The sequence below is a fragment of the Leucopleurus acutus genome (assembly GCF_964270905.1).
Source record: "Leucopleurus acutus genome assembly, chromosome: 5".
Classification (NCBI taxonomy): domain Eukaryota; kingdom Metazoa; phylum Chordata; class Mammalia; order Artiodactyla; family Delphinidae; genus Leucopleurus; species Leucopleurus acutus.
Window position 1 is genome coordinate 80,469,219 of NC_139147.1, and position 25,753 is coordinate 80,494,971.

The 25,753-nt window shown below is 43.5% G+C and overlaps 1 protein-coding gene across 5 annotated transcripts in view; it reads left to right on the plus strand.

Moving 5' to 3' along the window:
• Window positions 1-4,126: 4,126 nt before the first annotated feature.
• Window positions 4,127-25,753, plus strand: part of MASP1 (MBL associated serine protease 1) — a 66,990-nt gene continuing 45,363 nt past the window's right edge. For all 5 annotated transcript variants that reach the window (XM_082839996.1, XM_082839995.1, XM_082839998.1 and 2 more), the window contains exons 1-2: window positions 4,127-4,307; window positions 10,173-10,404. In XM_082839996.1, the coding sequence (XP_082696122.1) occupies window positions 4,303-4,307; window positions 10,173-10,404 (237 nt within the window). In that variant the 5' untranslated portion in view covers window positions 4,127-4,302. The remainder of the gene's footprint in view (window positions 4,308-10,172; window positions 10,405-25,753) is intronic.

Below are 25,753 nucleotides of genomic sequence, written 5' to 3' on the forward strand. Positions count from 1 at the left end.
GGCTGCCATAACAAAGTACCACAGACTAGGTAGCTTAAACAGCAGAAGTGCATTTTCTGACAGTTTAGGAGACTAGAAGTTCAAGCCCAAGGTATTGGCAGGTATTTTAAGGACGTTCAAGATCGAGGTTGTTATTCTGAGGCCTCATCTCCTTGGGTCACAGGCGGCCACCTTCTTGCTGTCTCCTCACATAGTCTTTCCTCTGATTGTCCCTATCTTAATCTCCTCCTCTTATAAAGATATCAGTCATATTGGATTAGGGCCCACGCTAATAACCTCCTCTTAACTTAGACCTCTTTAAAGTTCCTGTCTCGGTTTTGATATGTGAACCTTGAAGGGGTGCAATTTAGCCCATAAGAGAGCTTAATAATTTATTTTTTGAATGTAAATTGTATATCCCTTCCCTGAAATCTTGCAGTCACACGACAGCATGGCTCATGGGTGCTCAAAGTCCACAGGCAGGATCAAGGGGCTGCAGATGAAAGAGCCCTGGATTTAGGGTCAGGAGTCCTGGGCTCTAGATGTCCATCATCCTCTTGCTGACACACTTAGTTTCTCTGAACTTCAGTGTCCTCACCTTTAAACACATGTAAATATTACATGTAATGATGTATATGAAGGTATCTGGCAGATACTAAGACTGTATCATCAAATCTAAGATGCCATTAATTATAAGACGCACCATTATAAGTACCCAAAATGACAAAATCGTCCATGGGAGCTTTTAAAATTACAGATTCAGGAGCCCCACCCGAGATTCATTGAATTTGAATCTTCTGAGATGAAGCTCAGGCACTGGTTTTTTTGTTTTTTTGTTTTAATTTCCCATATTATTCTGATGATCCGATAGGTTCTGAAGCCAGGGTTTCCAGCATACTGTCAGCCAATGTGTTGAATAACCTAAAATTTAATTCTAAGGTGTAATCTTTGGGGCTATTTATCAGTTCTCATATACTCTATAGGAAGCCTGGATTTCACACTTTGCCAACAAAAACTCATTGCCCAAATATTTTACATTTTCCAGCGCATTCATGGAATTCCAGAAAGTCTGGGCTCAGGAGTTGCATGTAATAAATACTTTGGTAGAACATGTAAACCAAGCCCAGTTCTAGTTGTAGGAGTGCTGTAGTATTTACTTTCTTAGTAGTAGCTTTCTGATCCCTTTCCCTGACTATAAACGAGATGTTGAGCCCACATCCGTCATTCTACACTTCTATGATTCTAATTGACATACTGTTAGTTCCTTATACTCATATGTTAACCTTTTCATCAACATTTTAAAAAACAAGTTGAACCTTCTTAAAAATTATCTTTCTGAATACCTATGATTGAATCCTGAGTAATGTAATGCTATTGTGACCACAGATAAAACATGTGTCAAGATTAGGAGGTCACTCAGGACTCCTTGACTCTCTTTACAGATCATTAGCAATTCACCTCCCCACCTCCACTGCAATTTCCTAGTCCTCACTCCATGATCTCAATGGACTCCTCTCCCCTGATTTTACAGCGGAGCAAACTGGTGTCACTCCTTCCCCTCCTCCAGGAGAGAAAGTAGGTGACTTGCCCAAGGTCCCATGAGTTAGCCTACTCATGTTGAGTCTATTCCTAAACCACTGTCTTTTCCATTCCTCCCACTCCCTGTGATCTATTCATGACACCCCAGGAAGTTTTTATCAAGAGGTCAGGAAGGTATCACCAATGCAGCCCAACACGATGGGAAACAGCTCTGAATCCCACCCAGATCAGTCCTGAGCCACATAGTTCCCGTTATCATGCAGATTCCATCTGAGCCTTGGCTAACTCCCAGGGAAGCACATATCAGCTCTGCTGTATATTGGCAGAACTTTGGCTCAGAACGTATTTCAAATGCCTCCCATTGAGCACTGGCAGCCTTAAAGAAACATGGCCAGGAAATTATTCCAGGAGGCTCAGTTACTCTATGACACTTTGCAAGGAGAAGCTGATGGCTTTCCCTCCCAAGCTCTCCCCTCTGTGCCCAGAACAAATGACTGCATTTCCCTGGATGTGCCCTAAATTAGGAGAGGGTCAGCTCAGCTGCAGTGTTGATGGAGGGAATGTCTTTAGTGGGCAGGGCCCTCTGCATGGTGCAGGATGCTTCGTGCCAAGTTCTTTATCCCTTGGTTTTAAAACCCTTGTATATTCCAAGAGAAATGTAGTCCATGTGTTTCTGATTCATTTGCACTTAAATCATTAAAATGTTGTGTGAGAGTTATTTGATGTTTGAGGAGGCTGTGAGTCTTCTTAATGGGACTTTTAAAGGGATTTTTTCTATCCTGCCTAACACAGAAATTTTTAGGCTGTTTAGCCAGAATGGTGCCTAGGTTCACACATATTCTCTCATCTCATATACTTGCACTCACATTATCAAACACAGCCTCTTAATAATGCCCAGATTATCAAAGCTGACCTTTAAAAGTGATAAAATAGAGAAACTGGAGAGAAAATGGAGCCAGGAGAATTTCAGCAAGATGCAAGGCATTGTTCCCCCAAATGTGCTAAAGCAATGTTATCAGAGGGTGGAGAATGCATGTGTTTGCCACCTTGGTTAGAATGGGTGGGAGCCCTCTCTTGGGTACACTGAACAGCTAAAAAAATGGCAAGGATAATTTCCTTTAAGTCTCAAAGCAACCCCCATTTTCCAGATGAGAAAACAGGATCAGAGATGTTAACAATTGGGGCCAAAGTGCACAGCCAGCTTGGATAGAAAGGGAAGATTATAGCCAACTCTGAGGCTGAGTCTAATTGCTCTTTTCAAAATGCCCCAAATTGAGTTTCTTTGTGAATGTGGTGTGTATTTGAAATGCCATATGTACTATAATATTCTAGTGAGAAGCAGTACAATATTGTGGGTAAGAACTCAAATTCTTCCCCTATCACTTTCTAGCTATGTGATCTTGGGTAACTTACTTAAACTCTCTGGGCAGTTTCCTCATCGGGAAAATGGGGATAATATTACTACCCAGATACACAAAATGTAAAGATGATCGAAAGCAATCAATACATTACTAGAGCAGTACCTGACACACAGTGCTCAGTAAATGTTAACTGTTTGCGTTTGCCGTGGTAGCAGTAAGGAGTAATAAAGGGCTGGATAATCCAGGCAGATTGTGTACCTCTCTATGCTTCAGTTTTCTTATTTGTAAAATGAGTATAATAGTATGATCCTCACAGGTTTGTGGGAGTAATTGAGATGATGTTTGCACCTAGCCATGTGCCTAACACAGAAAAGGTTCTCAGTAAAATCTACTTTTTACACCCAGATGTCTCTCTCCCTATTCAGGACTGGTGGTCATTGTTGTGAAGAAGAAAGGAATTTTCTTCTTATTCAGCTTGGCTTATATCTGATGCTGCTTTTCTCCACAAACTCCAGGTCTAGCCACCTTTACAGGCCCAGATCTCTCTACAGCCATGGGATGCGGGGCTTTCTGTCTGTAGTGGGTCCTCCCCGGGCTGTATCAGGCCTCTGAATGCTCTGAGTTGGTAAACAGCACAAGCCTTGCTTTTAAGTGACGAAGAACAACTAACCAACTGCAGGACTGACTGCTCCCCTCACATACCGGGCCAGCCGCTCTGTTCACAGGAAAGCCTGTAGTTGTTTGCAGACAGACAAGCTTTGGGATTTGGTTCTATTTTCTTGCCTAGTGTAGATGTTAGAATTGCCCTCTTAGTTGATCATCCTGTTTAATTGGTGTCCTTTGCCAGTGTCCTGAACACGAGCAGGAAACTATAGCCATCTGGCAAGGGAGACAGAGAGATCAGACTTTGTCCCCCTCCACCCTTTACACACAAACACACACACACACACACACACACATACACACACATCCACACACATATCCACACACATACACACACATATACACACATATATCCACACACATACACACACACACACACACATGGTGATACAAATACCTATTTGAGCTGCTCAGTTATTCTCTCTCAGGAGCTGGAAGCAGCCGTATGGGATGAAGGAGGGACCTGGAGAAGCAGATCTTTTAAGGAAGAAGACAGATTCTGTTCTGTCAGGTTCCTCTGAGTTTGTGTACGAGCAAGTCAGAGAGGAGAGAGAGAGGAAAAGGCAGAGGGAGAGAGGGGGAGAGGGGATCTGTTGCAGGCAGGGGAAGGCGTGACCTGAATGGAGAATGCCAGCCAATTCCAGAGACACACAGGGACCTCAGAACAAAGATAAGGCATCGCTGACACCACACCGGGGACGAGCTCGCAGACAAGTCAGGCCGGGGGGACCAGGCAGCCAGGAGCACCCAAGGCAGGAAAATGAGGTGAGTGCCAGGGCAGGAGTGGGCACAGGGGGTCCTTCCAGGGACCAGGTGCCAAGTAGCCCTGGAAGGTCTGACCTTGTCTCTGGGCCGACTCACCTGCGAGTCCTGTGGCTGGTTCAGGGGCTTTTCATCACTCCCTGGGGCTCTGAGAAGGGAGACAGGCTGGGGCCTTCCCTGGGACTCCGGAGACATGCAACTTGAAACGGGAGGCTGTGTGCAAATGCCCCTGACGCCGCTGGAACTCAGATTTCTCCCTCTGCCAGCGTAGGGTGCTGTCTGCTGGCCAATGTGACTTTTCTTCTGTTGCCCACAAGGCTGAGTTTTTGTTTTCCTCCTTTGTAAAGAGCATTGCTTTATCTCTTCCAACACTTTGTGAGTTAGATATGTGTTTGTGTGTTTATTTGTTCTGACCGGAAAAGAAACCAGATTCCCGTAGCTCAGCTATGTGGCTTCTTAAACCTTCAGAAGTTTGCTAGTTTAAAACCTCAATTTAGAAAACTAAAAACCTGTCCCCGTTTTACATTCCACTATAAATTTCTGCATTTCTTACTGAAATCAGAGGCCGCCAGTGGCGTGAATCAGGCTATGAATTGCACCAAATGGCTCTTAAAGGAATATTACAAATTGAAATTAAAAAAAAAAAAAAAAGTCTTTGGAGTTCTGAAACTAGGACTTTAAATTCTAATTGTTTCCAAGCTCTTCAATATTCCCCATTCCTCAGCCTAGACTTAGAGTTATTTGATGCTTGTTACCAGACATTTCTTGTAAGTTTTTCTCTCCAAGTGTCAAAATCCGACCACCATAATTACTTTTACTACTTATAAGTGTTAATACTGTTAAAAATACAAAAAAGAAAAAAAAAACACTCTGCAGATGTGTTGCCTCTAAACATCTTTTCCCGTTAATTTTCTTCTCAATTGGAAAAGGGTTTCTATTTGTTTCTCTTCTGCAAAGTCACCTAGCAACTTTTCAGGGTCTGGGGCCAATGAGGGGCTTCAGGCTATGTTAACTCTTTGAACTCAGATTACCTGTGGTTTAGAGAGATAATCAGGTCTTTACGGTTAATCCAATCATTCTCTTCTTTCTAAATCCATTGTAATGTTAAATCTGCTATCTAACTTCATTTTCCTTTCTCCTAAAAGAGAGGAGATTTATGCCCATCTACATGGAATGACAATTTGATTGATCTGTCCACTATTCAAATCTCACCCTACCACCCAGTGCCCCAGCCATAACAAACTACAAGGCCGACGATCAGTTCTGTATCTTGGTGTTTGCTGATCCCTTAAGCCAGAATAGCTCTCCCTCTTATTTCTCCTATTTCTAGAGAACCCGATTGTTCAAGCTGGCTCATACATCACCTCCTCTTCCCTGCCCAGTATCCCCAGAGTCAGCATCTTCTCCTTTGTGATATCTCTGTCCTTGGGAGCTACCTTTCTTAATACCTCTTTGTTGAAATGTCCACCTCCTCTTCCAAGACTGAGTGTTCCTTAAGGAATAGGATCTATGGCATGTTCATCTTTGTATGCCTAGTACCTAGCATAATGTCTGTTTCCTATTAGGCATGCAATAAATATTAGCTGAATTGAATTCAGTTGTTCAATAGCAAAACTACTACTGGAAAAGTGCTCCACTAGAAGTCTATAAAAGGTCTTCCCTCACATAGACACAACAGTTCAGAGTTTGCAAAGCCCTTTCATAGGCACTGTCTCATCTGGTCTTCAGATTTTGGATGAGGTAGGATTTATGGAGAAGTGAGGATAAAAGAGTTTAGCAACTTGCCCAGAGCCACACTGATGATCTTGAAAAAGCCCAGACCCAAATTTGGATCTTTAGGCTCCAAGTTCAGGATGTTTTTCTACTGTATTTTGCCAGACTGTCAACCAAGTATATTATTCTACACCAGCGGCTCTCAATCCTAGCTGCACATTAGAAGCATCTGTGGTGCTTTAAAAAACGTCAGGGCTTCCCTGGTGGTGCAGTGGTTGAGAGTCCGCCTGCCGATGCAGGGGACACGGGTTCGTGCCCCGGTCCGGGAAGATCCCACATGCCGCGGAGCAGCTGAGCCTGCGCGTCCGGAGCCTGTGCTCCGCAACGGGAGAGGCCACAACAGTGAGAGGCCCGTGTACCGCAAAAAAAAAAAAAAAAAAATGTCAATGACCAGGCCTCACTCCAGACCAATTAAACTAAAATCTGCGGGGGAGGAGCTTTGGTATTATTTTTTTTTTTTTAATTTTCACATAAAGCTACGGGTTTTTAAATTATTTTTCACAGGATTAATTGCTTTGGCCAGATGCCTGGGCATGATATGGGCATGGACCCAGCATCCTCTGTGAGCTTTTGTTATTCCCTTCTTCTGTTGAAGCTAATTCACCATATGGTATTGGGCATGACATGTCACCTCTTGGGGTATCCTTTTCGTCATCTGTCAAGTACGGGTGTTGTCAAAGGGATCTATGTAGTCCATTTCAACTCTTCTACCCCAAAACAGTCTGGGTGTAGTGTAGGTTGAAGTGAGGAGTGAATGGAAAGGATAGAAAGTGCTACTCATTCCACAACCATGGATATATGCCGGCATTTTTTAAGGCATTCCTGAGAGCTTGCTCCTACAGTAGAGCTTAGGAAATCCTGGCATTATATATTACTTTTGACATTTCAAGCAAATGTAATTAAACTTTTTGATTAGTTGGAGAATAGATAGCAGGTGTCAGAATTTGTACAGCCGGTGCCTGGTGGATAAGAAGCCAAAAACATTCAGAGCGTGATGGGAAATGAAAGCTGCCACTTACATTCTTTAATTTGCAGCCCTGAAAGCAAGCAAGCAAGCATATGCTCAGGCTTATTATGTGAAAAGAGAGATTTGTTTCATATGTTTAAAACTGTTTTGAGATGCAAACAAAATAGAACAGAAAGCTTCACAGGCCTTCCTCCCACGATGACCAGTTGCCTACTACACATGGTCCTAGGCCTCTGAGGATAGATGGAGCCGTTAGCCTGGGCCAGCCCTTGACAGAAGCAGCATTAGGAAGCTCAGAGTCTCCTCCATGTGGTCTGGAAAAAGCAGATATGGAGAAAGTTGACCTTTCAGCCTTACATAATCTGGGTGTCGCTATTGCAGGGAGGTCCAGCTGGGGGATCCAAAGCTCATTCCTAACCCCTGCTTTTCGGGAAGCAGCATGATGGAGTAATCATAACTAATGTTTGCCTAGGGCTGGACAGTTAACAAAGTACTTATTTTCCAATCGTCCTTTATTCTGATAGCAGCCCCGGGGGATGTCATTATTGTCACCAATTAAAGAATGAAGAAACTGAGAGGGAGACCTTATGTGACTTCCCCAAGATGGGTCAGATAAATAAAGTCAAAGTCTGGACTTGAATCCAGCTATTCCAACCTAAGACCAGTGCTCTCCCCTCCCCAAGCGGAACTGAACCAGAACTCCTAGCCCGGGTACCATCAGTATATTTCCTCACTTGAAAGTGGGGCTGCCTGAGCCCTGCAAGCCAGGGTTTCTAGACTCAAGCTTTCCTACTAGTTCACGAGAGAGCTTGGACCTGTGCCTCCCCTTCTCTCTCCTCCACAGATTGGTTTATAAAAATATTGACCCTGGCAATTGGATTAAAACATTTTGTTTCCTTAGTTGCATCTCACATGTTGCTATTGCAGGGGCCTTGGAAAAAATTTAAATAACTATTTTTTTTAATTGAAAAAATAGCACTAGGCCCTTCTAGACACATCTGAACATTTCATATACACAAAAGTAAAATTAAAAACACTCATATTACCACTTCAGAGATAACTACTGTTAATATCCTACTGACACCCTTGTAGGCCATTTTGCACTTACGTATTTACCTTTTATGTAAATATTATATGACAGCTAGATAATCTCATTGTAGTTATCTCATTGTGTTTACACACTCAAAAATTCATATGTGTGCATATATAAACATATGTGCATCTGTTTACCGAGCAGCGTGGGGCAGCTTGGGGAGAAACAACTTCCTGATTAGCCAAATTGTATCTTAATCTTAAGACGCTGGTATAATTTCCCAGAAGTTACTTTTTAGGCTATATAAGACTCTGGCCCCACTTTCATGCTTTCGTTCATTCATTCGTTCATTCATTCATCATCTCTTATATACCAGGCTTTATATTAGGTCTTTCACATACATCATCTCCAATGTTCATGTGAGCTCTGTAAATTAGAGATTATAATCTTCATTTTACATTTGAGGAAACCTGAGCTCAGAGACTAATTACCCAAGATTTCACAGCCAGTAAGTAAGAGAACTGGGATTTGAACCCAAATACACCCAACTTCAGGGACTGTGCCTAAAGCAGTGCTCTAATTGGAAGCATGTACAGGGAGCTGGAATCTGGAGTGAAGGATACTCTGTGGTATCTTGGGAAGCTTTGAGCTGGATGGTGGAGGATAAATAAGACAACCAGGTGAGGAATGAGCAGGGCATGTGCAATGGGACCAAGGCCTGGATGGGCATGGCATGCTCCCAGAATGATCTGCCTCGGCATGGCTGCTATGAGATGAAGTTGGACAGGTAAATCAGCACTAGATCAAAAAGGGCTTATCAGCCATCCCGGTAGCAGATGCTTTGCCCTGCAGGCACAGTGGAGCAGTGTGGACACATCTGTGTTTTAGAAAATCAAATTTGGCGGAAGATTGCTGAATGGTATGAAGTGGTAGCCAGGGAGATCAGTTAGGATGAAATAGCAACAGTCCAGATAAGAACATTTAAATTAATTGGCTGGAGAGAAGCAGAGGGGTTCCCAAGACATAGGAAGCAGAACATACAGTATTTAAGGGAGAAGTCGATGAGCCAGGATTGGGATGTTTGAGTTCAAGGTCCTTGAGTCTCACAGGGGGAGCAATCTAGTAGTTGTTGTCTTGGTTGTCCTGTGTACTGACCATTAGGTTTTTTGTTTGTTTGTTTTTGTTTTTTTGCGGTACGCGGGCCTCTCACTGCTGTGGCCTCTCCCGTTGCGGAGCACAGGCTCCGGATGTGCAGGCTCAGCGGCCATGGCTCACGGGCCTAGCCGCTCCGCGGCATGTGGGATCTTCCCGGACCGGGGCACGATCCCGTGTCCCCTGCATCGGCAGGCGGACTCTCAACCACTGCGCCACCAGGGAAGCCCAACCATTAGGTTTTTGACAAGCCTTGGACATTCTGCCTCATTATTGCATCAGCCACTTTGGGTGTATTCTGCAAGTTTTGTTGAATTTCCCGTGCCCCTTATGCAACTCTTTTCACAGTCCATCATCTCTCATTCCTGCAGCTGGAAATAAACTGTATGTTTTTGATCCTTTTATAAAAAACACTTGCCAAAAGGAAAAACCTTGTTTTGCTCATTCCTTCTTAATTCAAAATTTTGCATTTCTTGATTGATTTTGTTAAATTTGTTTTAGGTACTACAGATCCCATCATTGAGTATAAGTCTTATCTCAATATTACCATGTTACTATTACTTACTTTTTAGAAAATTGAATCAAGAGTTTATGATTCTTAAATGAAGCTAAGCTAAAGAAATGATACCAGCTTTTACCTAACTATGAAATTTATATTTTCAACCAAAAAATGATATGCCTCAGAGTCCCAAATATGGTATTTTCTGGGAAAGTTTAATACTATTATCAAATCTTTAAAAAGAGCACAACTGGAAGCAACCTTTAAAATCAAGTTACCGCCCTCCAGTATTATAGGCTGGGTAAGCAAGACCCATAAGGACGAAGTAATTACAGCAGGTCAGTGGCAGAGACATGCTGGGAACTTGTTCTCCTGGCTGTTGATTTAGCTAAATGGCAAGGACCAGTGTCTGTGAATGTAAGTGAATCCATTCATGTCTTTCAGGTGGCTCCTTCTCTCTCATGCTCTGTGCTTCTCCTTGTTGAAGGCTTTGGCCCACATAGTGGAGCTTAACAATATGTTTGGCCAGATTCAGTCACCTGGCTATCCAGACTCTTATCCAAGTGATTCAGAGGTGACGTGGAATATCACTGTCCCAGAGGGATTTCGGATCAAGCTTTACTTCATGCACTTCAACTTGGAATCCTCTTACCTTTGTGAATACGACTATGTGAAGGTGAGACCCCTAATGTTCCCTAACTGGGCCAGGTTCTCTATGGGAGAATCTGCTGGGAGTTAGAGGAGCTTAGATGAATTAGATGCTGTGTTTACCACCCAGGCTGGCAGTCCAGTGAGGGAGACATTACAATGTTATAACATTATGAAGGAGGGTTGGGGGTGGCATGCTAGGTGCAGGCTGAGTAGGAAGACCTAGAAAAGACCTTGAGGGAAACTGAAACTGGCAAAGTGTGACTCAGCCAAACACAGCCTTGCCTTTTCCTTTCTGATCTCAAAGTCTTTAACGTTTCCACTAACCTCTGCTCCAATGTCACCTTTAATTCAACAAGCAGAAAAGGGCAGATACCCCAGAGTCAGCATTAATCAGAGTAAGCTAGCATTATATCCAAAGCTGAGACATTAGAAAGCGTTGCCCTGTTCCCTAGGTAATGATCAAGTGTTTGGGAAGTGTAGCGTATGCCGCAGCGGAGAGTAGGAGGTGAAGTTGGAAGGTTGGATTGGGATGAGATTCTGAAGGGCCTTGAATATGATGCTAAAGAGTTTGGATTTTATCAACAAAGAGTATGGGCAACAGTGGGGGGTCACTACACAGATGGATGTCAAAGACAAATGGAAGAGGAGCAGAAAATGATTACAACATCAAAACAACATTTCCCAGAATTTAAGGAGAGCCCACAAACAATGCCATGGGTGGGGAGCTGTTCTCTTTTAAAAGTGGAGCTAAGAAAGGTTAAAGTACTTCTGAGAGATGACACTTATTAAGGTTGTATCTGGTTCAAAAAGATGTGAAGACCTAAGAACCTACTTTATAAACTCTCTCTGGTTTCCTGGAAGAAGTTCTCATCAAACCACCCTAGAGTAGGCTTTCTATATTTTTGATATTAGTATAGTCTCATTTTTCCACAGCCTGTAATTCAACAAGAGTTAACCTTGTATTTACACTTATTAAGGTTGTATCTGGTTCAAAAAGATGTGAAGACCTAAGAACCTACTTTATAAACTCTCTCTGGTTTCCTGGAAGAAGTTCTCATCAAACCACCCTAGAGTAGGCTTTCTATATTTTTGGTATTGGTATAGTCTCATTTTTCCACAGCCTGTAATTCAACAAGAGTTAACCTTGTATTTACACTTATTAAGGTTGTATCTGGTTCAAAAAGATGTGAAGACCTAAGAACCTACTTTATAAACTCTCTCTGGTTTCCTGGAAGAAGTTCTCATCAAACCACCCTAGAGTAGGCTTTCTATATTTTTGGTATTAGTATAGTCTCATTTTTCCACAGCCTGTAATTCAACAAGAGTTAACCTTGTGTTTACCAGAATATTTGATCAACAGCAAAGAAGTGAGTTGACAAGGTGATTTACGCTTAAAATCTCATTCAACCTTTAAAACAATCCTATGAGACAGGTACTACTGTCCCATTTACAGACAAAGAAACAACCCCAAGAAGGTGAAGCAACTCACCCAACGTTGTATAGCTAGTAAGTGATGGATCAGGCTTCCAAACCCATGTCTTGTGACTTTCAATACCATGTTCTTTTGGCTCCACCAAACTGCTCACAAGCTGTACTACACTGAGCCCTAGGATACTGCAGGGACTGAAAAGAACAGTGGGATGGGGTGGGGCGGAGGCCTGGTAAGTGGGGCTGTGAACCCCTACCCTGATTAACTCATTTTAAATGGTGGGTGTGGCTAATTATATATGTTGGATATGCATCAAGTATCCCATTTAAAGCACATTTTCTGTGACTGAAAATGTTCTAAAATTGGTGCTCCGTGACAGTTTTTCAATTTTAACACTATTGACATTTTGAGCCAGACAATTACTTGCTGAAGAAAGCTGTTTTGCGAATGGTAGGGTCTTCAGCAGCATCCCTGGCTTCTACTCACTAGATGCCAATAGCACTCCCACTCCAGTTGTGACAACCAAAAATGTCTCCAGCAGTTATCAATATCCCCAGGGGAGCAAAATCTCTCCATTTGAGAACCATTGCTCTCTTTGTGTGATGCTGCCCATCTTTGAATGCCCTGTGCTAGAAACTGTGAGAATTGAAGGACACAAAAATCTAGTCCCTTAAAAAGAGAGATGAGCCTAGAAAAATAGCAATTGCACAAGATGAAAAAGAGTAATGACAATAAAAGATTGACAAAAAGAATGAGAAAAGGTAAAACTGGCTGCTCTAAGAGATGATGTGGCTTGGTAATCTAGATTGACAGACAGTTTCTATAAATTCATTGAAAATGGAGTCAACTTCTCAGTCAACTTCTCGCAAAGATCAAGCAGAGAGTATTCACCAAGATCCTAAGTGTTTATCATCCTAAATTGAAATTTCTAACAAACAGGTTAGTTATGTCTTCTAGGACATAATCTAGCCTCTGGCAGAACCAAACTCCAGGATCCCAGATGCATTATGGGTAGGGGACATTAGGTTAGCAGAATCCCCCAGCCCATTCCCCTAGCTGATGCTCACCGTACAACCATGGTATTCTCAAATATTTAGGTTGGAGAGTGAACTTAGCAGAAGGAAAATGACCAAACAGTGACTTAATAGAAGAGTAAATTCCATAGATTTAGACAAGGCTAGATGTGAACTTCCTAACTGCTTTTTTCTCTACTTTCAAATATGTCAATCATCTAGAAATTTTGCCAGCGGAAACACTTGCCTTTATTAGTAGCTGAGGCCTCAAGACCACAGAAATTAGAATTTTTTTCTTTAGCTGTGACAATGACTTATTTTCATTATTCCTCCCTGCCTCCACCCTAAGAATTCACTCTCAATTCATATTCAATCATTTCTCACAGGTTTTCCTCTTATTTATATGGATGCCAGGTTTGACCTTGTTAGGACTCCTTTATCGAGATGATAAACACACAATAGAGGATTTAACTCATTCCTTTGCCCCCAAATAAATTGAGTCTGCTGGCAAGGCAGATTAAAGAGTTGACATCAGCTACACTTTGTAGCGGAAAAAAATGATACTTTTCAAGGGCAACAATAGACTGTGAAGACCTCTTCCGACACTGAATTAAGGGCACTGGAAGTTCTACCCAAAGTTTGGCCTTTCTGGTTGGAGAATATTTTGGAAATTGATTGATGGTTTCTATGGTGAGATACCTTCCTGAAAGCCCAAGGAGATGGGACTAGGCCCTCTGGAAGGGCAGCATCATCCTGGTTTCTTGACTGGGATTCAGGAAATGCCTGTTCTAGTCCCAGATCTGCCACTAACTCCCAAATGATCTGGAGTAGAAAAGACAATCTTTTAGCACTCTCTCTGCTCCAAAATTAGACTTATGACCTCTGAGCATAGCAAAGAAACAGTCTGTGTGAGGCAACACAGAGACTGAGCTGCCTACCTGAAGTGCCCGACAGTCCTTGCTTCTCTGATTCCAATACATTTTTCCAGTTCCTTTAGAAGAAGAGATTAGCATATTGGACAGAGAGGTATTACTTTGCTTGGGCTTGCACAGCTCACTTCCTTCCAGAATGCCATCCCAGCACTAGCATTGGCCTCCCTGCAGAGGTTCTAGCAGCCATGGGGCCTGAGCAGGCCTTCCTTCACAGGACGCTGCACCCTGGTCAGCTGATGACTAGTGCTCATGTGGAGACAGGCCCTGTGTCCTTGCCCACATGTGCCCGGCAGAGTTCCCCTCCTGGACTCAAGAACTCATAGGATGTCAGGCCACAGGGGCCCTCTGGAGACCCACCTAGTCACATGTCATTGCTGTTATTGTTGTTTTTCAAATATTTTCTCCCTAGTGGACATTTTCTTCTTAAAAATCTTCTAGTAGTCCTGATATAGGAAACAGAAGTGAGGCTGCTAGGGTTGAAGGTGGCTCAGAAGCTCACTCTGCTCACTCAACCTTCTTGGTCCCCCTGAAGGTCACACCTTGCAGGAATTACAGCTTGAATACTCCTTAAGTTCCCAATTCAGGGACAAGACTAGTACTCTCACCTGTGAACCCTAAAACCCAGACGCCTTCAACATATAGTCGAAACCCGTTGACTTTTCCTAATTGTGTTCTCTCCCTAACCTTCCACCCCCAGAATATGTGGCTTTCCTGGTTATGAATGAGAAGGAGGCTCTTCCCTTTTCATCTGAATGAAGCATAAGCATGCCAGCCATGCCACCCTTGGATAAGTCAATACCCCGCTACAAAATTCTGTCTTTTCATCTGTTCCATGAGGAGTAGAATGAGATGATCCCTAAGGTCCCTTAAATTCCAGAATTTTAATCTTCATTCTCCTTGCCAGAGCTTTCCAGATGACCCCCCAAACCCTCATTATCCTAGTTAGGATAATGCCAGAGAACGGTAATAATATGTCACAGCGGCCTCTTCTTGAAGTTCCGTGGCCATAAGCACTCCAGTAAGAGACTATAGTCTGCTGGAGTTGCCTTAGTGACATGTCATTTGAAGAAAACTTGTAAATATATCATGCCAGTGCTGTCCTTTTCCAAGGAACTTGGAATATCACTCATTTCCGTCTGATGGGATAATATCCCCTGTTTTGAGCCTCTTTCATTCTGTGACTGAATTCCCCTGGCAGGCCTGGGAGTGGGTTTAAAGGACAGTCCAGTTCACAGGAATCCTTTCAGCCCAGCCCCAGTCCACAGACTGCCCTTCCCACCCTGGCCCATCAGGGTGATGATGACGGAATTGCTGACACTGCACATCAGCAGCTTGAGGAAGGGCAGGACCCCAAGGCTGTGGTCTGGATGCTCTCATTTTATGAAAATTCCTCTCCAGCCTGACTTCCCGCAGTCTTTGGTCTTCAAGGCACATGCACATCTGCACGACAGGATTTGCTTCCTTGGAATGTGGCTGCAATGTGTGGATTCCTACAGTGCACAGATGAGACATATGAATCACAGCTGGTTAATGCTGTAGGCGAGGGGCAGAGCACAGACACTGGCCAGGAAACTGGAGGCCTAGATTCTTGTGGCCATTCTCTACTAACTAAGTAACCCTGGGCAAGTGATTGCTTCTAGAGTGGACTCTTTCCTCCTGTCTCAGATACAGGGAGTTGAACCAGATGTTCTCTAAGGTCCACCTAGCCCTGATATTCTATGTATCTAAGACCTCAGGAATCATGATTCAACTTCATGATCATCATGCTGAAGCCCTGGAAAGGGCAATTCATTGGCCAAGGTCACACGGGGACCAGAATTTATATCTCAAAACTCTCAGTCTTTTCTTTTCTTCTTTTAAAAATATTAAGTGACAGTGGAGTCCCCCATCTTATGGATGCCTAGGTTTTTAAGTGTAATGTAAGGCTAATACTGTCTATAGTCAAACTTACTCTCTTAAATATAGTAGAGCACTGTCTTTTAGAATGTCCAGAAGAGACTTTTTTTCCCAGAAATGCAACAAATTATATAGTTCCTTTAGTTGAGCATCAGATGAAGTAGTTTGACTTGTGCTGAGAAATGAGCCCTGGAGCTATAGTTACTGAAAAAGGTACTCAGAAACCAGAACCACCAAGGGAGCAGCAGATTCACACATCTTATTGTCAAGTTCACTTCATGGTATCTGTTCATTGGAAAAGGAGATAATAAAAACCTGCATTTGGCTTTTTTCTCTTTCTCTCTTTCCCCTTCTTTTATTGAGTGCATATAGCTCAACTGGCATCTGTTAAATGCTCATATGACATAACACCACTTTTCTCCTCTTATATTCTTGATACATTAAACATTTCTTCCATTCTCTCCACTTTAGCTCTTTAGTTCCAGTTCTTATTCCTCTCGCCTAGTTTATTGCAATACCATCCTAAATGTCTGCCAGCTGTGGGTCTCTCCCCAACCGGTCCACCCTCTACATGTGTACAGAGAGATCTTCTTAAACATTGCTTTGATTGTGCAACTCTCAAAACCTTTCAATTGTTCTCCACTGTCTATGGAATGAAGTCTGAGAATTTTATTGAAAATCTACCATAAGTTGGACACTGCACCAAAGACAGGCCCCATGAAGATGAGTAAGGCAGTACCTGCCCTCCAAGAACTCATGATTTCATAGTGTGTCATAAGACAAGTACATAATTAATAAGCTAAAACTGGGCAGAGTAACACAAGAGTATGGGGCAGTATATAAGTTGTAGAGTGATCATTTCTGGGTGTTCAAGAAAAGCTTTGGAAATAATTAATGTCTGAGATAAGTCTTGAAGGGTAAAGAGGAATTTAACAGTGTAATTTCCTAAACTTCTTGATCTCCCTAAGCATCGGTTTTGTGATTGGTACCAAAAAAAAAAAAAAAAAAAGACTCAATGATACAGTACCTTCCTTGCAGTTTATGCAAGAGTTTAAATGAAATGATGGCTATGAGTGAAATCAGTACTGCAAAAGGCAAACATGTTCAATGGTTTGGAGTTCAGCCTCTAGAGCCACTCAGACCTAGAGTCAGGTCCTGCTTCCACTGTTTATTGTAAAATAGGGATAACAGTAATGCCTAGCTCTTGGGCTTATTGTGAATGTCAAGTGAGGTAAATGCTGTATTGACATATGCCCAACACCTATGTAATTAGTTCAGTAAGCATTATTAGAGTGGTAATGATGGCAAGGGTGTGAGCACTAAAGTGCTTGCTGGTATCACCAGATGCTCAATGAGTGTCCGTTTTCTCATCTGCTCTGACTTTACCACTAACTGGCTGCCTATGACCTTGCACATATCACTCAGTTTTTCAGGCAATTTATGGAAAAGTACTCTGAAAGGACTAATCAAATGCAAGAGGCTGTTTATTTCTCCTGTGTATTCATTTGTCGTGACACAAGTTTGTGGCACTTTCTGATGTATTGCCTCCTTTGATTCTCATGGACTAGGGAGAGCCGGGATTACTACATCTAATTTACAGGAAAGGATACTGAGCATCAAGAGCTTAAGAGCATTTGTGGTCCAGGACTTTAGAGCAAAGCCAGGTTTCAATCCTTGTTCTTCTTACCCCTAAGTCATGATTGTGTTTCTCCATTTGGCCCTTCTCAGAACAAGTTTTATCCTGGTAGGGATTTCAGGATTTTGATATGCTTCCTGGCTATAAGAGAAATTTAGTAAAATCTTGTAAAACTGAAGGACCTTGAGGGTTCCTGTGTTGTCTAGATTTTGTTGAAGAACTTTCTCTTTTATTCTGACATTGGGAGAAAAAAAAAATTTATAAAAATGGAGTCTGAACAGGCTTCCCTGGTGGCACAGTGGTTGAGAGTCCGCCTGCCGATGCAGGGGACACGGGTTCGTGCCCCGGTCCGGGAAGATCCCAGATGCCGCGGAGCGGCTGGGCCCGTGAGCCATGGCCGCTGAGCCTGCGCGTCCGGAGCCTGTGCTCCGCAACGGGAGAGGCCACAACAGTGAGAGGCCCGCGTACCAAAAAAATAAATAAATAAATAAAAATTGGAGTCTGAGCTATGAAGGTTGGGAAAGTGCTCAATTTATCTGTTTGTGGTACACATGTCTAATGGTGAACTCAAGGACATCGCACTAGACTGTCAGCCCCAGGAGTTCAGGGCCTATGTCTGTGTTTATTTCTAGTAGTGAGCACAGCGCTGGGGGCAGAACAGGAAAAAGCAGAAGTCTCCTGGCGGTAAGCATAAAGGAAAGGGCTCTGGTCTAGAGATCAGCCACTGACTCCTGTTGAGACATTGGGCAAGTCACTTGTCTGCTCTGGGCCTCAGTTTCTCCATCTGCCCAATGAGGAAATTGGACTGGCTGGCCTCTCTAAGCCCTTCCAGCCCTGATGCTCCCTTCCCAGGCCTCGTTGGGTCAGTCTTCATCCTGCTATGTAATTGACAGATAAGTCCCTCCCATGGCCCTGCTCAAAGACTGACTCCTCTGAACCCGGACTCCTAATTTCGGTGCAGTGCTCTGTGTTTACTCTGAACGTGCCCTCGACCTTCAACTACTGCCGAAGCTCTGTTCATTCTCTGGGAGTAGACAGGAGGCCTTGCCCCTGAAGGAAAAGAGGAATGGGTAAATATTTCTCATGAATTTCAATTGTACTCCCTAGTGGAATTCTTCACTCTAGAGATACCAGGTTTCCAAATCCATTCTAGCTGATTCAGAAGAATCAGGAAGTGAAAATGAGCTTCAGAAAAAGCGTGACAAAAGCTTATTTTATGAAGGAAGTACAAACAGCACAGGCTCTGGGGTGATGGAAAACAGAAGGAAGGTTCCCAGCGCTGGGGCAGAGAATGTGGGCAAGTGTGGGTGAGTGTGAGGTGGGAGTGCCCTGGGGAATAGGTGCCCCGGTGTGCAATCTGTGTGCTTATGTGTACACAGGCCACTCTCAGACACACCTTAGTGAAAAGCAGGGCTTGAGTTTGCTTTGATGTGCTCATAGAAGAAAAAGTAAGGAAGGGGAGGCATTCATTTATTCAACAAATATTCATGGAATGCCCACCATTTGCTAGAGCTTGGGGTACAGTGGTAATCAAGACAGAAATGCCGGTCGGCTGGGTGCTTCCATGACACTGGGGGGAACAGACAATAAACACTAGACACAATCCACAGGTTAATTATATAATGAGTAGTAAGGTGACAGGCAAGGAAGTGAAACAGAGCAGGGTAAAGAGGGTCCACGTGAGGTGGGGTGCATGTTACCACTGAAACATGTTGATCAAGGTGGTCCTTGTTGAAAGGGTGACATTTGAGCAAAGACTTGAAGAAGTTGAGAAAGTCAGCCATGTAGCTCTCTGGGGAAAAGCATCCCAACCAGAAAGAACAGCCAAGACCTTAGTGGGAATGTGCCTGGTGTGTTTGAAGAGGAGCAAGGTTGGCAGTGTGGCTGGAGCAGGAGGGACAGGGATGGGAGATGAAGACAGAGGTGCAGGTGGGAGCCCCATCACCAGGGGGCCTGGGAAATAGGGTCCCTGCCTAATGCGCACAGGCAGTGGCAGACTTTACAAGCTGCTTTCCCACCCAGGTGTCATTTGACCTCCTGACTCTTAGAGGATAGAATTAAGGTCCACCGAGTATGTTTGTGAAAACTGAGGCTGAACCAGTGGTGCACTTATCAATGATCAACAACCTGGTCTGGACTGGGGGGTGGGTTGGGAGGGCAGAGAAGAGATACCTCGGTAGCTCTCTATTCACCACTCAGATATTCTAGACATTAGTAAACTCGAGTGCTGAGATAATAGTAAAATGATAGAATAGTTAGGAGATGATGAGTTTTTATATAATTTATTTCTTTTTAATATAATTTATTTAATTGTAAATTTATGAAACAGTTTTTCACGATGGCTATGTTTAACGACAGCATTGCAAAAATCCCTGAAAAGTTGACAACTGGCCCCTGTAAGTTGGTAAGAGCCAGCTCCAGGGCACCAGTGCCTGGGGAGGTTAAAGTGACACATGTGAGTGGCAGGGCGGTAACCAGAAGCCAGGTCTTTTGGTCCCTATTCTAGCTCTCTTGAAAATTTTCCAAGATTTGAGGATGTGCATTCGGGCTGGGGAGGGCAGGGTCCTGGGCAGTGGCGGAGGGACATACCGGCTTGCACATTCCTGGAAAGTGCCTGGAGACGCTGGCCCGTGGTGGGTCCCTTCTCTCCGCTCAGCACTTACTTAATCACTGCTTTCACCCCAGTGCTGACTGTGACCGACCTGGAGCCAGGCTGCCTCTGCAGGAGAAGAACACAACAAGGCTTTGTTTTTGCCTGTCCCCAGGCTATTTTCCTGTCCTGAACCTTCTGGGGCTCAGCTTCCCGGTCCCAGAGGGTATTTGCATGTGAATGGGCCTGGCTCTGAAGTCACAGAAGGGGTGGATGGGGAGTTTAAGCCATTCACGGGCCAATGAGAGTAAAGCCCTTCCTGGCCCCCCTTCCCAGCCATGATTCCCAGACGCTCCCACCCACGCCCCCCCAGCCCTGCCGCACTGAGATGCCAGGCGCCTCCAGTTTCCCACCTGCGGGATGCTTGCTTCCCAAGCTCACGGCCACCCCTCCCCAACCAGCTCTTTCTTCTCCCCGTGCTCTGCTGCCTAGAGACCGTCTCCTTTTCTGCCCGGAGCCCTCCTAGCGACTGGGCAATCCTCCTGGTAGCAGAGGGATTCGGGGACTCTAACACCTGCCAGCTGGGTCTCAGGTCCTCACACTGTTAATGGCGTCTAGCATTTGCATGTACACGATACATACCTTCCTAGGGGCTTACCCAGCTCTGTTAGGAGGTTTTTACTCCGACTAACAAATGTATAAGAACACTTTGCTGGGACTGTCAGTATATCTGGGCCCTGATGGTAGCTCTGCCATTATCTGGCCATGTGACTTTCAACCAGTTACTTCACTTCTCTGAGCCTCAGTTTCCCCATCTAAGAGAGGAAAATGATAGGTAGCCTTTAATGTCCTTTCTATCTCAGACCTTCTATGGTCTTGTAATTCCAGTTACTGAACAAGGCTGGAAGTCAGAACATCTGGATTTTTATCTCAGGTCAGCTACTCCTAGGCTATGTGACCTTGGAAATTCATGTCACCTCTCTGGTCGGGGAATCACAGTGTCTACCTGAAGTGCAATCATTACAAGACAGCCGTCAGAAACAAATAAAGAAGGTGAAAACACCTTGTCAACTGGAAATTCCACATGGGGGGGGGGGAGTGGGAATTATTACTATTACTACCACTACTACTACAATTATTATTATTATTGTTATTATTATTATTATCATCATTATTATTTTATGGCCAAACGACTTGATCCAGGACTGAAGCAACAACCTGCAGCCCCTCACAAATGTGGCCAACTTGAGTCTTAACCCCACTAGCTGTGCTATTTTTACTTACATGGCTTTCAAGAGCTTCTGAAATGCAATACACACACACACATACACACACACACACACACAAACACACACACACACACACACACACACACACACACACACACACATCTCCTTTTTTTTCTAGACCCAGGTTCTTGTCTGGCATCTGGTACCTTTACTTTGCTCCTTCTCATGATATTTAACTGCAGTTTGGGCACCTGGATAAAGTAGCAGTTTGAGCTGTTAACCCCTGGCCCAGTCCCTGGAGGGTGACAGACTTGCGGTGAAGGCGACCACAGGAGCACAGAGCACTCACTTGTGAATCAGGGGTCCTGGGCCCAGGGCTGTCACTGAATCACTGGCCTAAATTCACACACCTAGAGAAATCCTTTGACACACAGGAAAGTAAAGGGATTCCTGGACTTGCTACTATTCTCTTGTGGATGGAAGCTTTCAGAGATCCCTTAAATTACTCTGGTCCTCTCTTATAAAATTAGGATAATATCTTTTCCATGTCACCCACCACCCAGGACTGATAGGAGACTTGTAAAGTTCAGAGAGCCAAAGGGACCTAAGATGCCACCTGCCAAATGAGGAGGCCAGGTTGCAAGGTCTCCCTGGGTTCCCTGCCTGCCCCATCAGCCTGGGATCTGGGGGGACTCATAAAAAGAGATGTCTGTGCTGATGACCCCAGTGAGATTAGGAATGAAAGAGTGGAACCAGGAAACAAGAGAATATCTAGGGACGATTTCAGTCTCTTAATTCTTCTTTGAATATGTGAAATTACCCATGCCCCACTTAGCTGGGAGTCCAGAAAGGTTGGCTGAATCTCAGTGGTCCTGTTTTTCTCACTGATTTACTGAGTGCTGACTATATTTCAGGTAACTTTCTGAATATTTTACATATATTAACTCATGTCATATTCACAAAGTCCTATGATTTATAAATACTATTATTTTCACTATTTTACAAATGAGAAAAACCTATATACAGAGTGTATTCAATTCCTAGGGCTGCCATAACAGATTGCCATTAACCTGGTGGTTTATAACAGCAGCTTCTTCTGTCACAGTTCTGGAGGCCAGAAGTCTGAAATCAAGGTGTTGGTGGGGCCATGCTTCCTCTGAAGGCTCTAGGGAAGGATCCTTCTTTGCCTCTTCTAGCTGCCTGGTGGTTGTTTGCCAGTCCTTGGCATTCCTGGCTACGGCCACATATCTCCAGTCTCTGCCTCTGTCTTCACACTTCCCTCTGTGTATGTCTCTGTGTCCAAGTTTCCCATTTCTTATAAGGACACCAGTCATTGGGTTAGGGTCCACCCTAATCCAGTATGATGTCATCTTAACATAATTTCATAGGCAAAGAACTATTTCCATATAAAATCAAGTCCAAGAGTTAGGACTTGAACATATCTTTTAGGGAATACAATTTAACCTAAAACATAGAGAATTTAAATAATTTTCCTAACATATACTAATTGGTGAAGACTCATGTGCAACTTATATAAAGATGAGGTCCCACATGATCCAGTCTCAGTAAGGGGTTACATCCAAAAAAACAGAAAACTTACACAATTGAAAGCAATTCACAATTTGACTCACTCTCTTGAGAACCAAAAAAGGGCAGAGATGTTCTTATCACAAACATTCTTAAATGTTCAATCCTCCATGCCCCCTCTCTCCCTCTCCTCTTCTTTCCCCTAAAGTCTTCAGGAATTTCACACCAAGGATGTCTTCTATCTCCCCTCATACCTCCACTTACACCCCATCCTCTGGGTCCCTCTTGGACTTGACAATCACAAAAACTGTTCCCTGACATGAGACCCTCCCTGCCATATGTGAATTTTAGTTGTTCCGAGTTTCTTGATTGTTTTCTCAGAATTTTATTTTTCACCGTATTGTTTGTGTGGAATTAAATCAAAAATTTTCACCTCTTTTTCAGCTTTGTTGGGACCCAAGGGCTAGAAAAAAATGAGAGAAGGAAGTGAAATAGTGATGAGGGGGTCTCCATACATGACCATGAGGAAGGGAAGACTCAGGTGGTTATAAGAGATGGAGAGACTGGAAACCAACCCTGAACTTCCAGGCTGGTTCAGCTGCCCCACCTGTGTGCTCCCTTTGTTGGTTGACCTGAACCAACTGATTTTATGCCATTGGGTAGAAGCTAGAGGGAAGTAGCTGTGGGCCCAAATTTCTTTTTAAAATACTTTTAAAATAGAAAAACAGGAAAAAGAAAAATTACCTATCATCTCACTAGCCATTGTTGTTTGCTCTAATTCCTTCCACCTTTTATTTTCAATGTATACTTTCAACATAGTTATAATTACATTGAATATACAATTTGTCCTGCTTTTTCACTTAGTATAACCTACTAAGAATGTTTCCAGATCACTGAAAATTCTCCATTAATGCAATAATTAATAGCTGCTTAACTAAGCTAATGCTAATGCAACAGTTCCCCTAGAATTGGGTATTTACATTGTTTCCAGTTTTCTATTATTATATATAACTGCTAGAAACATCATTGTTCATAAGTTTTTTCCACAATTGGAATATCTTCCCCTCAATTATATTCCCAGTTATGGGGCCAGGGAAGAACTTTCTAAGCCAAAGATAATCCAAAATGGCCTCATCTATCTTGGAAGGTAGTGAGTTTTTCATCTCTGCAACTGATTGTGAGAAGGTGGTGTGAATTTTTCAAGGGTGTGGTAGAAAAATAAGAGGTTAAATGAGGTAAATTTCAAGGCCCTAAGACGGCATGAGACTGTAATTCTCAAAATTTCAGTTCACAAAGGTCAGTGTCTCTCTTTATCCCAGATTACTTCCTTACTCCCTATAACATGTCTAGTGCTGTGTAACAAACCACTCCAAAATTTAGTAGCCAAAACAATATCCATTTTATTGATTCTGTGGTCAGAAGTTTAGGCTAGACTTGGCAGGATGGTCCTTTTGCTGGATTTGCCTGAGGTCATTTCTGTGGCTCCAGGCTGTATCAGTCAGAGTTCAGTCAGAAAAGCAGAGCCTCTGTGAGTATTATGAGATAAAAGCTATTTATGGGCATTAGAACTCATGTAATTATAGGAGAGGCTAGGAAAGTGAAGATCCCAGCTTCTCCTAGACAGAGAGTTGGAGGACCACAGACAGTTCACTTATCCATTTTCGTGAAGCCCTGGCATGGGTGGAAATATTGGTATCTTCAGAGAAAGCTGAGAATTCAAGCCTATTGAAGAAGCCAAAGTTGGGTCATGAAGAGGGAGCTCATGGAGAGAAGTCTATGAGAAGCTGTTGGCTCTGAGAAGCTACTACGCCTGTGGGGACACCTGCAAGCCTCTGGTGGGCCTGGGCCACTCTTAGTCATCAGAGCCAGAAGCAGGAAAGAAGAGCTGTATGCAGAGAGGAGGAGAGTGAAGACAATTAGAACCTATTGGCACATCTACATCTGTCCATCTCTGTATCTGATCATAAAACAACCTCCAGAGAGTAAGGACTATTGCCTTCCAAACCCACACAAGTTCCTGTTTTGGCCAACAGTAACCTGGAACTAGAGAGAGAAGGAGATTCTGGGGAACATGGTTCCGAGGTTAACTAAATTGACAGCAGGACAATTCAGCACACTCCCTGAATGCCTAAATTAAATCTGAAAAGCTCTTCAAGGGCCCAGAGAAGATGTCAGTGGGGCTCCAGGATGAAGCTTGGGAACATGGACTAGCAGAGCTCTCAGGCATTTGGGCTTATAGGACGGCCTCTTTTTTTTTAAATTGAGGTATAGTTGATGTACAATATCATATAAGTTACAGGTGTACAACACAGTGATTCACAATTTTTAAAGGTTAAAATCCATTTAGTTATTGTAAAATATTGGCTATATTCCCTGTGCTGTACATATATCCTTGTAGCTTATTTATTTATACATAATAGTTTGTACCTCTTAATCCCCTACTCCTTTGTTGCCCCCTCCCCCACTGGTAACCACTAGTTTGTTCTCTGTATCTGTGAGTCTGTTTCTTTTCTGTTATATTCACTAGTTCACATTATTTTTTAGATTCCATATATAAGTGATATCATATAGTAGAGGACAGCATTTTTTGTTTGCCTCCTGTCTTAAAGGAGCATGAGCATTATTGACTAGGGAGTCAGGATGCTGCATTGTGAACCTGAAGCCACCACTCACTAGATCATGACCTTGCTTGATTCATTTAAATCATCTGGGCTTCAAGTTTCTCATTGGGTGGCTGTCAGTGTATTTGTTAAGCTCTGGTGAGGTAACCTTATGGACATGTGGAAAGCAGCCATAGCTGTCCTCCCACAGAAATTTGACCAAGTTTTCTGCTGCTCTGCCTTAGCTTTGCCTAGGAGGTTTGTGCTGTCTCTACTAAGGTAGAAAATTCATAGAAAACAGGCTCTGGCTTCTTTTCCTTAGATCTCTCTCCCCTGTTCCCTGTCCTCAATAGAACCCCTTTCCTACATCAACAGAACCCCTTTCCTAGGTGGTGGTGGGAAGGGAGGGGCAGTTGAGACTCCTAATGCCCCTGGGACTTTGCTATTCCCTCTGCCTGGATGTCCTCCCCTCTGCCCCCCAAACCCTCCACCTACTATTTCTACCTGCCTAAATTCTACTCA